The sequence below is a fragment of the Mobula birostris genome, chromosome X, assembly GCF_030028105.1.
Source record: "Mobula birostris isolate sMobBir1 chromosome X, sMobBir1.hap1, whole genome shotgun sequence".
Taxonomy (NCBI): Eukaryota; Metazoa; Chordata; class Chondrichthyes; order Myliobatiformes; family Myliobatidae; genus Mobula; species Mobula birostris.
This window is the reverse complement of record NC_092402.1, coordinates 7,625,764-7,641,367: the sequence shown is the minus strand read 5'-3', so window position 1 is coordinate 7,641,367 and position 15,604 is coordinate 7,625,764. Positions and strand designations below refer to the sequence as shown.

Here is a 15,604-nt window from a genome sequence, read left to right as displayed (position 1 = left end):
CAACGATGCGCAACAGACTTTTTCTTTAAAATGGGCCTTTTTCCCTTTTTATTTTCCTTACTAACACTCTGCCCTGATTAAGGATAATCCTAACTGCAGGCTGAGAATAAACGGGGAAGACATAAAACAAGTACAGAACTTTTGCTACTTAGGAAGCTGGGTGACATCAGGTGGCAGGTGCGACTTGGACATCAAAAGAAGAATAGGGATGGCAAAAGACACCTTTACGAGAATGAAGAGTATACTGACCAACACTAAACTAGGTATGACAACCCGCCTCAGAGTACTGAAATATCACGTTTATCCAGTTATGTTATATGGCTCAGAATGTTGGAGAATATCTAGAAACATGAGGAAACGAATTGTAGCAGCAGAGATGTGGTTTTTGGGGAGGATGCAAAGAATATCAGGGACGAAACGAATACCTAACGAGGATGTCATGAACAGAGCAAGCACAAAAAGGGAAATAATGTATGAGATCATGAAAAGGCAACGTAACTTCATTGGACATGTGATTAAGAAAGAGGACTTACAATGCACGGTAATTATGGGAAAGATTGAAGGGAAGAAAGCAAGATGAAGACAAACACAAATGGTGATGGAGACAGCAGCCAGAGAACTGGAAATGAATACCAGTGAATTGATCCACTTGACTCGAAACAGGAGGTGTGGAACATGGCAGTCAAAGCTCAAACTGGGCACGCCACCTGATGAGGATGACGATCCAGATTAAGATTTATAAAGTTCAGCCACTTAATTGCATACGGTGTACTGTCGGATATTTTGCGGTGCGGATTTGTAACCAGGCAACATATCACGCAGCATCCACAGAAACGAGATTTCTCAGTTTTCGCGGAACCAGGAGTTGTTTTCCCCCACACGAACACGTGCTGGCCGAGCCCGAGGCTCACACCTATCGGATCCATTTCTCTCCAGCCCTTCACCTTTCCCACCTGACCAGCTTATCACCTTCCAGCCGTCCTCCTTGCCCCTTCACTTCCAGTCCCGAAGAAGGATCCCAGCCCGGCGCGTCAGCTGCTTGTTCATTGGCCGAAACGCTGCCCGGCCCTGACGAGTTGCTCCAGTGCTTTGTGTGTGGGTTGAAATGTGGTTTTCTAAGGGGAACATGGGGTGGGGTGGGAAAATCTTCTTCACTCCAGAGGGTGGTGAGAGTGTGGAAGGTGCAAGTGCTGGATGCATGTTCGATTGTGACACTTAAGAGAGGTTTGAATGGGTACGTGGATGGGAGGTGTACAGAAGTTTGTGGTCCTGGAGCAGGTCTATGGGATTAATAGTCCAGCAGGGACTAGATGGGCTGAAGGGCCTGTTACTGTGCTCAATGACTCTGTAACCTCACAAGAGTTCAACCGAGAGATGGGGTCAGTGGCCGTTTGGAAAGTGTTGTACAGAACAGACTCCTCAATATGGCTGGTTTTCAAAGCCTTTATTCATGTCTCAGAGATGCAGAAAGCAGAAAAATCACTTGATATCTGTGTTAAGCCATGCATGGAAGTCTCCCCCTTGCTGTTTTCCAAGGCTCCCCCACCATCTTGATCAATTTATCACCTCCCTACGAGAAGACACCACTTTCCCATTCACAACCTCCTCCACCACGGTGAATGTCTTGGTCTGGGTTGAAACAATGGGCTCTGAAATGAAAAACAGTCAGTCAGCGATCTCACGGGACGGTCACCTGATACAGTCACCAATCAGCGTTCACAAGACCATCAGACATAGGAGCAGATTTGGGCCATTCAGCCCATCGAGCCTGCACAGCCATCCCATCATGCTGATTTACAATCCCTCCCAACCCCGTTCTCCTGCCTTCTCCCTTCTCCCCGTAACCTTTGACGCCCTGACTAATGAAGGATCTATCAGCCTCCAGTTTCCTGAAATATTGCACGGTGAACCTGTGGGATCCGTGGCCACAGATGGCTGTGGACGTCAAGTTATTGGGGTAGACTGAAAGCAGAAATAATGCGCCTAATTCTGCTTGATGTACCAAATGATCTTAAATGTACCAAATGACTTAGCCACTGCAGTTGTCTGTGGGAATGAATTTCACAGACTCACTGCCCCCAGGCTGAACAAATTCCTCCTCTTCCCTGTTCTGAAGATACATACTTGTATTCTGAGGCTGTGTCCACTGGTCCTAGATTCCTCCACTGTAGGAAAAATCCTCTCCACATCCACTCTATTTGTGATCTGGTCCTAGACGCTGCGCATTATAGGAAACATCCTCTCCACATCCACTCTATCTGTGTCCGCTGGTCCTAAGCTCCCACACTACAGGAAACATCCCCTCCACATCCACCCTAACTATGCCCTCCAGTCCTAGACTCCCCGACTATAGGAAAAATACTCTCTACATCCATTCTATCTGTGTCCTCTGGTCCTAAACTCCCCCACTATAGGAAACATCCTCTCCACATCCACCCTATCTATGCCCTCTAGTCCTAGACTCACCGACTATAGGAAACATCCTCTCCACATCCACTCTATCTGTGTCCTCTGGTCCTAGACTCCCCCACTATAGGAAACATCCTCTCCACATCTACGCTATCTGTGTCCTCTGGTCCTAGACTCCCCCACTATAGGAAACATCCTTTGGTTGCCGCCCGACCTGCTGATTTCCTCCAGGATTTTGAGCGCATGACCAAACTTTCTCAGCCCAACTGCGCCGTGCAGACACGGTAAGATAGCCTACTCACTTCTTTCCTCGTTGACCATCGTCTTCAGTATCGTTGACTTGCTTGACACTTGGCCAGAAGACTGACCCCTGAAAATCAAAAGGACAGAGTGTGACCTTACACTACGGGAAGGGCTGGGAGTGGGAGGAGGTCAAGACTTCCAATTAATTATTGCCTGCCACAGAACCTTAGCACACATCTCACATCATATCACAGGCAAAGCCCACCCCACCATCGAGCAGATCTACAAGGAAGAAAATAGCATCTGTCATCAGTGACCCCCACCACCCAGACCAGGCTCTCTTGCCATTGATACCATCAGGAAGGAGGTACAGGAGCCCCAAGACCCACACCACCAGGTTCAGGAACAGTTATTACCCCTCAACCATCAGGAAGGAGGCACAGGAGCCTCAAGACCCACACCACCAGCTTCAGGAACAGTTATTACCCCTCAACCATCAGGAAGGAGGTACAGATGCCTCAGGACCCACACCACCAGGTTCAGGAACAGTTATAGAAACCATAACCATCAGGAAGGACGTACAGCAGCCTCAGGTCCCACACCACCAGGTTGAGGAACAGTTAATAACCCTCTCAACCAACAGGCTACTGAAGCAGGTTGAAGAACTTCACTCAGCCCAACTCTGAACTACAACTCTTCCACAACCTACAGGACTCACTTTCAAGGTCTCAACAACTCATGTTCTCGGTATTAATTTACTTTTACTCAACATTTGCACGACTTGCCCTCTTTTGTATATTGTACATTTTTTAATCAGACTTTGTTATGTAGAGTTTTTTATCTACTCGATTGTATTATTTTACTTCCTTGTCAACAGCTGAGTCTCTTCCCAGGGCAGAAATGGTAACATAAGGGGCCACACCTTTTAGGGGAGGAAAGTATGGGAGCGTTGTAAAAGGTTGCGTTTCTTTTTGACAGAGAGTGGTAGGCATTTGGAATGCCCTACAGGGGCAGTGGGAGAGGCATAAGCATTTAGGGAACTGAGGAATCTCTAAGATAGGGACAGGGATAATGGGAAAATGCAGGAGGGAAGGGTTGGATTGATCTTACAGAAGGTTAGAAGCTTGGCACAACTTTGTGGGCCGAAGGGCCTGTCCTGTTCTATGTTCTAGGACTGGATTGTATTCAGGTTCGAGTCTGGCCTGGCGAGTTGCTTACCCGTAGCCGCCCAGCAGCCTGCGATAGGTCTCAATTTCCGCCTCCAGTCTGCTCTTTATGTTCAGGAGCCGCTGGTACTCCTGGCTCATGGACAGGATCTTGGCGCGGAGATCGCCCAAGTCCCCTTCCAGACCGTTGATGGTCATCTGCAGATTGGCCCTCTCGCCGGAGAAGCGCATGTCAACCTCGTTCAGGTTACCCTCCAGCGAGGCGATCTGAGGGCAAGAGGTGGACGGTGAGAGGGGGATTTCCGGTGACCGGGCTGCACCCACCCGAACTCCCGTCCTTCTACAGCCGCGCGGTAGAGAGCATCTGAACAAACTGCATCACCGCTGGGCACGGGAACTGCCTGGCAGCACACAGGAAGACTCGACAATGGGTAGTCAAAATTACCCAACTCTACACCGGCACCAGCCTACCCACCATCCGTATACAGAAAGGTGCCGGAAACAGGGCCGGGAACATCATTAAGGATCACACCCACCCTGCTCCCGGACTGTGTGTCCCACTCCTGTCACGGTGGAAGATGTGTAGCATCCACGCCAGGACCTCCAGACACAAAAAACAGTGACTTTCCAACAAGTAGTGAGGCTGATCAACACCTCCACCCAATAACCCACACCTTCACACACCCCAATCACCCACTGACCAACCCTTCCACACCCCCAATCACACACTGACCCACCCCTCCACACCTCCAATCACCCACAGACCCACCCCTCCACACCGCATTCACCCACTGACCCAACCCTCCACACCCCCAATCACCCACAGACCCACCCCTCCACACTCCATTCTCCCACTGACCCATCCCTCCACACCCCCAATCACCCACTGTCCCACCCCTCCACACCCCCAATCACCCACTGACCCACCCCTCCACACCCCCAATCACCCACTGACCCACCCCTCCACACCCCCAATCATCCACTGACCCACCCCGCCACACCCCCAATCACCCACTGAGTCACCCCTCCATACCCCCAATCACCCACTGACCCACCCATCCACACCCTCAATCACCCACTAACAAACCCCTCCACACCCCCAATCACCCACTGACCCACCCCTCCAATCACCCACTGACCCACCCCTCCACACCCCCAATCACCCACTGACCCACCCCTCCACACCCCCAATCACCCACTGACCCACCCCTCCACACCCCCAATCATCCACTGACCCACCCCGCCACACCCCCAATCACCCACTGAGTCACCCCTCCATACCCCCAATCACCCACTGACCCACCCATCCACACCCCCAATCACCCACTAACAAACCCCTCCACACCCCCAATCACCCACTGACCCACCCCTCCACACCCCCAATCACCCACTGACCCACCCCTCCACACCCCCAATCACCCACTGACCCACCCCTCCACACCCCCAGTCACCACTACTTTATTAATTCCTGTCAGAGTCACCTCATGTACAGACACTCCTGTACCCTGCGTCACTTTGCGGACATACAACCTTTGCGAATAATCAATCAATCAATCAATCAATAGCTGGGTGGCTGCCTGGCCTCCCCCACCACCAGCCCAGCCCGGCGGGTTACTCACAATGCTTTGCATCGTGCTCAGCTCGGTCTCCAGCCCCTGACAGCTGTGCCTCAGTTCAGTTAGTCTGGATTTCTCCCCATCGATGGCACCCGATTTGATGCTGATCTCCTGTTGCACAGCCGCAAACTGAAACAGTTGAAAGTAAATTTTTATTGTCAAACCAGACGTACCACACAACTACACTGTTGATGTCCAAAACTCGTCTGTGAAAGGTCTGTTGGGGGTGGTGCTATCGTCGGGCACGTGTCTAAAACCCCTACATTCCCCCATCCCGGGACCTACAGTAGCTCCAAAGACCTCACCCCGGGGAGAGGAAGGAAAAAATGGGATATACATCTGGGGACAACTTGAAAGACTGGGTCACAACATCGGACTCTGGTGAGCGGCTGTCAGCTGCCGATTCTGCAGTAGGGGTGATGGGCCCTCTGCGAGCCGAAGGGTTGTGGGAGCATTTGAATGATGGGGTAAGTGAAGTCATCCCCTCTGATTCATGGTTGATGGTTGAGGGGTGATAACTGTTCCTGAACCTGGTGGTGAGGATCCTGAGACTCCTGTACCTGCTTCCTGATGGCTGAGGGGCAATAACTGTTCCTGAACCTGGTGATGTGGGTCCTGGGGCTCCTGTACTTCCTTCCTGATGGATGAGGGGTAATAACTGTCCCTGAACCTGGTGGTGTGGGTCCTGGGGCTCCTGTAGCTTCTTCCTGATGGTTGAGGGGTAAAAACTGTTCCTGAAACTGGTGGTGTGGGTCCTGGGGCTCTCGTACCTTTTCCCTGATGGCAGCAGTGAGACGAGAGCATGATCTTGTTATGAAGAATAGTGATAAAGCTTCCCAAGGAAGGAAATTGGGGAGAATGGGGGAGGGGGAGTTTGAGGTATGGAGACCCTCAATGAAACCTGGCAGAGTGAATAGACTTGCAACAGCGTAAATCCCTGGTTAGACCACTCTTGGAGAATTGTGTTTCTTTCTGTTCACCTCATTGCGGGAAGGATGCAGATGAGATTCACCAGGATGCTGTTTGGATTAGAGAGGGAACAGAGCAGATTTACCAGGATGCTGCCTGGATTAGAGAGGGTGCAGAGGAGATTCAGCAGGAAGCTGCCTGTATTAGACAGGGTGCAAAGGAGATTCACGAGTATGTTGCCTGGATTAGAGACGGTGCAGACGCGATTCACCAGGATGCTGCCTGGATTAGAAAGTGTGCAGAGTAGATTCACCAGGATGCTGCCTAGATTAGAGAGGGTGCAGAGGAGATTCAGCAGGACGCTGCCTGGATTAGAGAGGGTGCAGAGGAGATTTACCAGGATATTGCCTGGATTAGAGAGGGTGCAGAGGAGATTTGCGAGGATGCTGCCTGGATTTGAGGGGGTGCAGAGGAGATTTGCCAGGATGCTTCCTGGATTAGAGAGCATGTCTTATGATGATAGTGAGCTGGGATGTTTCTCTTCGGAGTGAAGGACGATGAGAGTAGGCTTGACAGAATTGTGCACAATGGTAAGTGGCACAGATCGAGTGGACAGCCAGAGAATTTTTCTGCCCGGGTGGAAATGGCTAATACAAGGGGGCATAATTTTAAGGTGACTGGCGGAGAGTGTAGGACGGGATGTCAGAGGCAACTTCTATCCGTCGGGATTGGTGGGTGCAAGGAATGTGTTACCAAGGGTGGTGGTAGAGGCAGATTTAGTAGGGACATGGAAGAAATTTATAGATTGATACATGGATGGAAGAAAAAATGGAGGAGGGATGAGTTAGTTTGATATTGGTGTAGGTGAAAAGGTTGGCACAACTTCATGGGCTGAGTGCCCTGTATTCTGCTGTAATGTTCGATGTTCTGTTGGAAAAGCTATAGTTGCCTGCTCGCTGGTGGGGAAGGTAATGGATAATTTGATCATTTGGGAACCAGTGGGATGGTTAGGGAGGAAATGTTTCTTGAATTGGGGTGGTGGGACAGAGTCGAAAGTTTGGAGACAGGACGTTCCAGAGAATCGTCACCGTGTCTTCCACTCAAACAGCGCAGAAAGAAGCTGATCAGCTCAGTGGCTCCAGAGGGGGAAAGTAAACCAGGAAACATGGATGTGTAGGAATCTGATTTCTCTTATGCCTTGACAACTGATCGTGTGTCAAATGTTAATTTTAAATCTACCGAAGATGACACTGCAGGATTGAGTGAGGATCAGCTGTGAAGGGATAGAACCAGCATGATGGTCTGAATGTCCTCCTCCTTTCTGTGTGGGGCTTAAACCTGGAATTCTGAGGGTGACAGGTGCGAGGGCTAGGTGTTGAGTCATCGTGTGATGGTGCAGAGATCGGGGTGGGATGACACCGTAACGGCTGACAAGGTTCTAATACATCTTGTGGGGTGGGGTGGGGGGAGCTTCAGCCGGGGTAGTTGAATTCCAACGGTGTCTCTGAGGCAGCTGCTCATTCTGCCCAAGATCTCTGACTTCACCAGTTTGCTCCAGTATTCCAAAGACAGGGCAGTACGCAAGGGCTCAGGGTAAATTGCCCTCTGTCTAGATTCGGGTTGAGAGGAAAATTGGATGGGCCATTATGAATTGGGAGAGAAGATGCCACGGGCCGAATGGCCTGAATATGCCCCTATACCCTGCGGTCACCTGGACGTGTGAACAGGTGGGTGGATGGGCCGCAGGGCTCGAAGGGACCGGGAGGGCCTGTTCTGCGCGGATTCTGGGAATACGATCCCCGTTACCTGCTGCTTGTACCAATCGTCGGCCTCTGCCTTGTTCTGGTTGACCATGGCTTCATACTTCGCCCGAATTTCTCCCAGAACCTTGAGCAAGTCCACGGAGTCTTCAGCTGTGACATCGACAGAAACATTACCAGACATCTGGGACTTCAGGCTCCTGAGCTCCTGCAGGAAGGAAGAATACGCAGCGATTTCACCCTCTGATTCTCGGCAGTGACACGGAACAGAAACGACTCACAATGTTTGGGCAAATATGCCCATTGCTTACATCTTCGTGGTTTTTCCTGATGTAAATGAGCTCCTCCTTCAGGTTCTCAATCTCGGTCTCCAGCTGGCTCTTCACGAGGGTGAGGTTATCCAACATCGTGCGCAGACCATTGATATCATTCTCAACGGACATCCTGATGGACAACTCAGTTTCAAACCTATCGAGATGGGAAAAGAGCAGGACATTTTGGTCATCGGTGGCCAGGGCTGAAGTCGTTAAGCTTTTCCTGCACCAAACTATACAAGATATCTGGGCCTGTACTCACAGGAATTCAGAAGAATGAGGGGTGACTTCATTTAAACGCATCGAATGGTGAAAGGCCAAGATAGAGTGGATGAGGAGAGGATGTTTCTTATTGAGGAGGAGTCTAGGATCAGAGGACACAGATAGAGTGGATGTGGAGAGGATGTTTCCTATAGTGGTGGAGTCTAGGACTAGATGACACAGATAGAGTGGATGTGGAGAGGATGTTTCCTATAGTGGGGTGAGTCTAGGACCAGAGGACACAGATAGAGTGGATATGGAGAGGATGTTTCCTATAGTGGGGGAGTCTAAGACCAGAGGACACAGATAGAGTGGATGTGGAGAGGATGTTTCCTATAGTGGGGGAGTCTAAGACCAGAGGGCACAGATAGAGTGGATGTGGAGAGGATGTTTCCTATAGTGGGGGAGTCTAGGACTAGAAGACACAGATAGAGTGGATGTGGAGAGGATGTTTCCTATATTGGGGGAGTCTAGGATCAGAGGACACAGATAGAGTGGATGTGGAGAGGATGTTTCCTATAGTGGGGGAGTCTAGGACTAGAAGACACAGATAGAGTGGATGTGGAGAGGATGTTTCCTATAGGTGGGGAGTATAGAAGCAGAGGGCATGGGCTCAGAATACAGGAGCATCCTTTTGGATGGGAGATGAGCCCCCCATTTCTATCCTGTTTTCCACCCCTATGCTTGGACTAAGAACAAAACCATTTGCCCCAGAGGGGCTCACGGTGAAGCATTAAAAAATATGGGATCCAGAGGGGGACAGCACTGGAAATGAAGTCGGAGGTTTGAGCGCAGATTGGTCGACAACCCCTTTGTTAACTCATTACATGCCAAACCTCTGAATTCGCTACATACTATAACAGAGAGGCAGGAAAGCTGTTAGAATCTGGAGCAAAAAGAAACACAAGGTGCTGGTCAAGCAGCATCTGTGGAGGAAGTTTTATGTTAACGATAGTCTATGTCATTTTCAACCACACAAGACACTCTGCAGATGTTGTAAATGCAGAGCAAACCACACACACAGAATGCTGGACAAACTCAACAAGTTGGGAGGCATCTGTGGAGAGGAATAAAGAGTTTTGATTTCTCTCCATAGATGCTGATTGACTTGTTGAGTTCCTCCAGGAGAGACAGTGCAGTATGTGTCTGTCTGTCTGTGAGCCTATGCATGTCTGAGCGCCTGTGTCTGCTCTTCTCTGTTCCCAAGAGGGGGAAAAGGAAACTTCCAATTGTTAGATTGAGATCTCTGTCAGTGTTTCACATGCCAAGTTTGTTCGGATACCAGTGTCACTGTATTGTATTTGACTTTCTGGAAAGCATGAGCCTTTTATAATATTATTCCAGTTTTTTTTTGCGGGGGGGAGGGAGGGGGAGAATACGGCGGGTCTACTTCCCGTTTCTTTGCCCCATACTCCAGTCCAGTAGCTGGCGGTAATGGACCTTATTCTGGTCCGCCAGTCGCCATTAAACTTCCGGAGAAGAAGACGACGACCTGGAGGACTCAGTTGGTCCATTGTCCGCCCTTCAGCGGAAGGGAGAGGGGCCGGAGGAGGGAGACGCGGTCAGTTGGACCCCTATACTCGCATCGGCAGGCTCGGTACTAACTTGGCTTTGAAGTCTTCCGCCGCCAGTTTGGAGTTGTCCACCTGGAGCATGATTCCGGAGTTGGCCAGGATCAAGTCGTTGATCTGTGGGAGACAGGAGGTGGAAGTGTACCGGGTGGAGCAAGGGGGACGTGGGGAACCACAGGCACACCGTCCCGCCCGCTTCTGGTTTGCAAGGTTAACTTAAACCCTCAACCCCTACCTCTTCTCCTCCCAGCCCCCGTCTATCTCAGGGCTACCTCTTCCTCCACCAGCCCCTCCCTCCTCCACCCTGCCCTCCCCTCCGCCCTCTCCACCAGCCCCTCCCACTCTCTTTCTGTCTCCTCCACCCCGCCCGTCCCCCTTTCGCCTTCGATCCCCTTTTCCACGTGGATTTTCCCGGTTTCTTCCCGCATCGCACAGACGTGAATCGAGGGCCCGCTACGTTGACCCGTTTCGATGGCCGTGCGAGAAGTAAAGTCAATCCTTCACCCCGCTGCCCCGGCCCTTCCCCATTCCTTCCCTCGCACCTAACGTTCTCCTGTCTGCGGAGGGCACGGCCTCAGACCAGAGGATAGAGGCGAGGAGGAATTTCTTTGGCCGGGGTTGGTGGCGAATGTGTAGAACTCGTTTACTACGGGCGGCCGCAGACAGGTTGGGTAGTCTTCAAGCGGGTGGTCCCCAGGGGCGGCGAGGCGCCCCTTTCCCTCCGCCAGCCCGCGAGGTCACCCTTGGGCAAGGTGGTTAGCCCACCTTGCCCCCTCCCCACATCCACCGTGTCCACATGAAACCGTGAGATCAAGTGGTGGACGGTCGTATGAGCAGTCGATGCCGGTCACAAGTCCTGGTGATGTGACCACTGACGCCAGGCAGACAATCTCTGAAGCGTATTGGTAATGGCCGGGGGTGGAGTTAGGGGCGCCCATCTCGTAAAGGCAATGGCCAACCACCTCTGTAACTTCGCCAAGATGCATTTGAGAGGGACAGAAGATTAGCCAGACTGGAATGGCGGCCCACACTCGATGGGCTGAATGGCCCCGTTCTGGTCGGGTGTCTAATGGCCAACCTCCTCGCACCCTGACATCTCCCCGCCTCCCCCGACACACACACACACACTCACACACCACACACACACACTCACACATACACACACACACACACACACTCACACACCACACACACACACTCACACATACACACACACACACACACACATACACACACTCACACACCACACACACACACACACACACACACACACACACAGGCACACACACACACACACATACACACACTCACACACCACACACACACACACACACACACACACACACACTCACACACCACACACACACACTCACACAGACACACACACACACACATACACACCACACACACACTCACACACCACACACACACACTCACACATACACATACACACACACACACACAACACACACACACCACACACACACCCACACACCACACACACACACACACACAAACACACACACTGACAATCACTGGGGGGAATGGGAGTTGCTTTTTCCGGGCTCTTACCTGGTCGCGAAGGCCCTTGATGGTGGCCCAGCACTCGCTGTAGTCGCGGGTGGTGGGACCCGCCTGTTGGTAGTACTCCCGGATCTGAAGCTCCAGTTCGGCGTTGGACTTCTCCAGGGAGCGCACCTGGTCCAGGTACGTCGCCAGCCGGTCGTTCAGGCCCTGCATGGTCTGCTTCTCGTTCAGCAAGGCGGCGGAGGAGATGCTGTACCCGCCGCCGGACGCGCTGCTGAACCTGCTGCCGAACCCGCCGCCGGATCCGTACACCATGCCGGCGCCCAGGGCTGAGCCCAGGCCGTAGCTGGAGGCTCGGCTCTGGCCGAAGCCGTACATACTGCCTCCCCGCATGCTTGAGGAGACCCCGGACATGCTGCGGGACCCCCAGCTCTGACCGCCGCTGCTGCTGCTTCTGAAGCTGGTCTGCATCTTGTTCCTCAGGCCTTACACCGAGCCACTGGTGTGCGGCCACCTCCTTCTCGCCTCTTTATATCCTCATCCCGAGCCTGGCCACCGCCCAGAGAGAGAGAGAGAGTTAAAAAAAAAGCGCTGGGCGTGGCGCGGGTCCGCCGCCTGGGGCTCCTTGGAGGGTCTCGAGTTACGGGGGACACACCCAGAGTCCGGAACCCACGATCCCGCCGCCTCCCACGGCCGCGGAGCAGATCTGATCCATTCTGGAGGAGAGAGAGACAGAAAGTTTCTCCAAGTTTAACTGTTCAAGTGCAAGTGTGTAATTGTCGTTCAACCACTCTTCCGAAATCAGCCAAGCCCACAGCGTTCCTCCGGGACCCGGGGGTGGGGGGGGCGCAAAACACGTTACCGACCCGTACACAGCATAAAGTTAACGACGGCGGGAAAGCACACGGTTTTAACATACAATGATATATTTAAAAATAATGACTGGTGTGGGGTTTGGTTCAACATTAATCGATCCCTGTAGCAGTTCCGGTGAAGGTGCCAGTAACAGCGGGACCCGCCCTCGTTCTCAGTCCCTGCGAGTCAGTCGGGTGTGTTGGATTTCAGAGAGAAATTTCAGACAGCGAGCTGAGCTCAGCGGATTTACAACGGTGGGAGTGTCGGGGGAGCGAGGAGGGAGGGAGACAACTGTGTTGATGTCTTCCGGTTCTGTAGTGGGAGGGGCCGAGTTGAGTAAGGAAGACCACCTCCCAAGTATTGCCGTAGCCCTTTTCTCACTGTTACCGTCAGGGAGGAGGTACAGAAGCCTGAAGACACACACTCAGCGATTCAGAAACAGCCTCTTCCCCTCTGCCGTCCGTTTCCTAAATGGACATTGAACTTTGGACACAACCTCACTTTTTAAATATATACTATTTCTGATTTTCATTTATTCAATATATGTTTAATTATTTATTCATTATTATTATTTTATTCTTCTATATTATGCATTGCTTTGCTGCTAAGTTAATAAATTTCACGACACATGCCGGCGATAATAAAGCTGATTCTGAATGGCAAAGGGGCTCTTGGTTTTCAATCATCCCAGTCATTCAACACCACTTTCAACAGTGAGTTCCCAGCGGTGAGGGTGCTGGTTCTGCAGCGTGCTTTGGAGAGCGGGTTGGGGTGGGGGAACGAAGGAGGAAGGACCTGGCGATACACTGAAGGTGTCGCGGTCACGCAGCGCAGACTCCAGTTGGTGACGGCGACTCGGACCGCTGGACCCGGACTACCGAGGTCGGGAGTGGGGAATTGTCCTGGCTCAACGGCTCCCCCCCTCACTTTTAAAAACTACCCCGCACAGGTTCCACTCTGTCATTGGATTCTTCAGAAAGCCAACAGAACAACACTTAACGCGTTCAGTATGAATGTGAGACGGAGAAGGCTTTTCAGGGTCTATTCTTGTCCTGGTGAGGGGTCTCGGCCCGAAACGTCGACTGTGCATTCCTCTTCATAGATTCTGCCTGACTTGCTGAGTTACTCCAGCATTTTGTGTGTGTTATTCTTGTAAAGTTTCAAATGATGTATGAAGTGTACTTTAATTAAAAATAGTTTGGGGATGTAACAACGACGGGAGGTCAGGGAGAGGAACGGACAAGGAACCAGCGTTTAAAGGGCGAAAGACTTTTCCCGGCAGAGACCCAGTGTGGGTGTGGGGGAGGGAGAGGGTGTGGGGAGACGCAGCTCCCGTCCCGTTGATAGTGGATGTACCGTCAGTTGTTAATTTTAAAACGGGTCACCGGCACATTTTGTTGAGAGGAGGCGGGAGGAGATCTGTCGGCCAGTTCGGTTCCTTCAGGTTGTCAGAGCCGGGGGTGGGAGTGGTGACAAGCCCCCTTTATGGATTAAATGCTCCCAATGGCTTTCCTCTCAAACAGCCTCTGAAAACCAAGTCATCTCCCGCCTTCACGTGTGGTTTAGCTACTAAGCCCGGCGGAACCGTGTCTACCGACAGGAAAAGGGGCAAAGATGGGTTACTGGCGCGTTAAAACAAGTCGCTCCGGGCAGACGGGGCTCGTCAGCCGCGGTTGGCAGATCATCTGGGAGAAAGAAAACTCTGGTCTCAAAGCTCCCGCTGTCTTGCGGCTGTACCCAATGATGGGGACGGCTTCGGGAGTAAACCCCGAGGGGAAAAATCCGGAGCTGGAGACCTACGCTGACTGGCGATCCCTGCGGCGCCGCGGGGGCCAGGGTGTATCGGTCTCTGCCGCTCCTGCGTGGAGAGACGGGGAGCCTGGCGCATCGACAGCAGATCAGCCCTGGCTCGCGTACTGGCGTGTCACGTAGACAACCGGGGGACGCAACATTCATGGGCGACCCCGAGCGACAGTTCTTCAGAGTGTGGGTGCTCCGTCAACCGGGACTACGGCTAATGGTAGTAACCCACCCCCCACCACACACTCTGGGAGGATGCAGTCGCACACATAATGCTCCCCTCCCGCCCCCCGCCGCTGCCACAGCGTCCCGATCTGCTGAACTACAAGTCCCAAAGCCTACAGCGATAATGATACTGCTTTTGACAAAGTAAAATAAGAACTGAACTGACAAATTACCAAAAAAAACAATCATTATGTAACCACGAATGCCCTCAGATTAACACTTCCTGGGACGGGCACAGGCACAGTTAAGTGGCAAAGCGTCACTCACCAAAATCTTGTTTTAAAATACAAACTCACAAAAGACACCACACCTTGCTATAATTACAAGCCTGATCCAGATTTAGAGTCAGAATCTGGCAAATTATATTGTGACCAATCAATTATTACAGATAGGACAATCCATAGTAACTGTCTGTATATGATATTACAGGATAAACTAGCAAGAAGAACTTGTTTAATAGATATAGCCATTCCAAGCACACATAACATACAGAAATCAATCAGTGAAAAACACCAGAAATATAGTGAATTAAAAGAGGAAATTGAAAGACTATGGAATATGAACAGGATATACATTGTCCCAGTAGTAATATCTACAACTGATATCATCCCAAAGTCACTGTCGTTGTTGTTCGTACATTGTACCTCGATGGGGACCTCGACACCATTATTGATGGTGTCGAGACTAGCGCGTGATTTGGATTTAAGTGAGGGAGAGTTCCGCAGCGTCAGCCTCACTCTCTCTTCCCAATTCCCATCTGGATCCAGTGGCAAGACAGAGTCGAGACGGCTGGAGATGGGACTAGGCGCAGTGGATGACCAGGACGTCTCCTGTGTCTTGTCCTGCTCTACACGTTCCACGACGCTTGCAGAGACCGCCTTCTTGACCGTTGGACCTTCCATTGGTCTCGTCCGCTCAATCCGCCGGAGTCTGTCTTCACATGCTGGG

At 51.6% G+C, this 15,604-nt stretch overlaps 1 protein-coding gene across 1 annotated transcript; it reads right to left on the bottom strand.

The window, feature by feature from the left end:
• Positions 1 to 1,436: 1,436 nt before the first annotated feature.
• Positions 1,437 to 12,572, bottom strand: LOC140191321 (keratin, type I cytoskeletal 19-like). The gene is made up of 8 exons (XM_072248618.1): positions 11,822 to 12,572; positions 10,284 to 10,366; positions 8,415 to 8,571; positions 8,150 to 8,311; positions 5,438 to 5,563; positions 3,871 to 4,085; positions 2,712 to 2,779; positions 1,437 to 1,649 (listed from the first exon to the last, which is right to left on the bottom strand). Exons 1-8 carry the CDS (start codon positions 12,245 to 12,247, stop codon positions 1,555 to 1,557), a joined length of 1,332 nt encoding a protein of 443 aa, XP_072104719.1. The 5' UTR covers positions 12,248 to 12,572; the 3' UTR covers positions 1,437 to 1,554.
• Between the last annotated feature and the right edge of the window lie 3,032 nt (positions 12,573 to 15,604).

What these genes read in the sequence shown, in the direction of transcription:
- LOC140191321 (XM_072248618.1), bottom strand. Translation starts at nt 12,247, where the DNA reads ATGCAGACCAGCTTCAGAAGCAGCAGCAGCGGCGGTCAGAGCTGGGGG. An exon ending in TCAGGAAAAACCACGAAGAT is followed by an intron (nt 8,312 to 8,414) that starts GTAAGCAATGGG and finishes TCCTTCCTGCAG; the next exon opens with GAGCTCAGGAGCCTGAAGTC. An exon ending in GATGGTCAACGAGGAAAGAA is followed by an intron (nt 1,650 to 2,711) that starts GTGAGTAGGCTA and finishes TTTTCATTTCAG; the next exon opens with AGCCCATTGTTTCAACCCAG.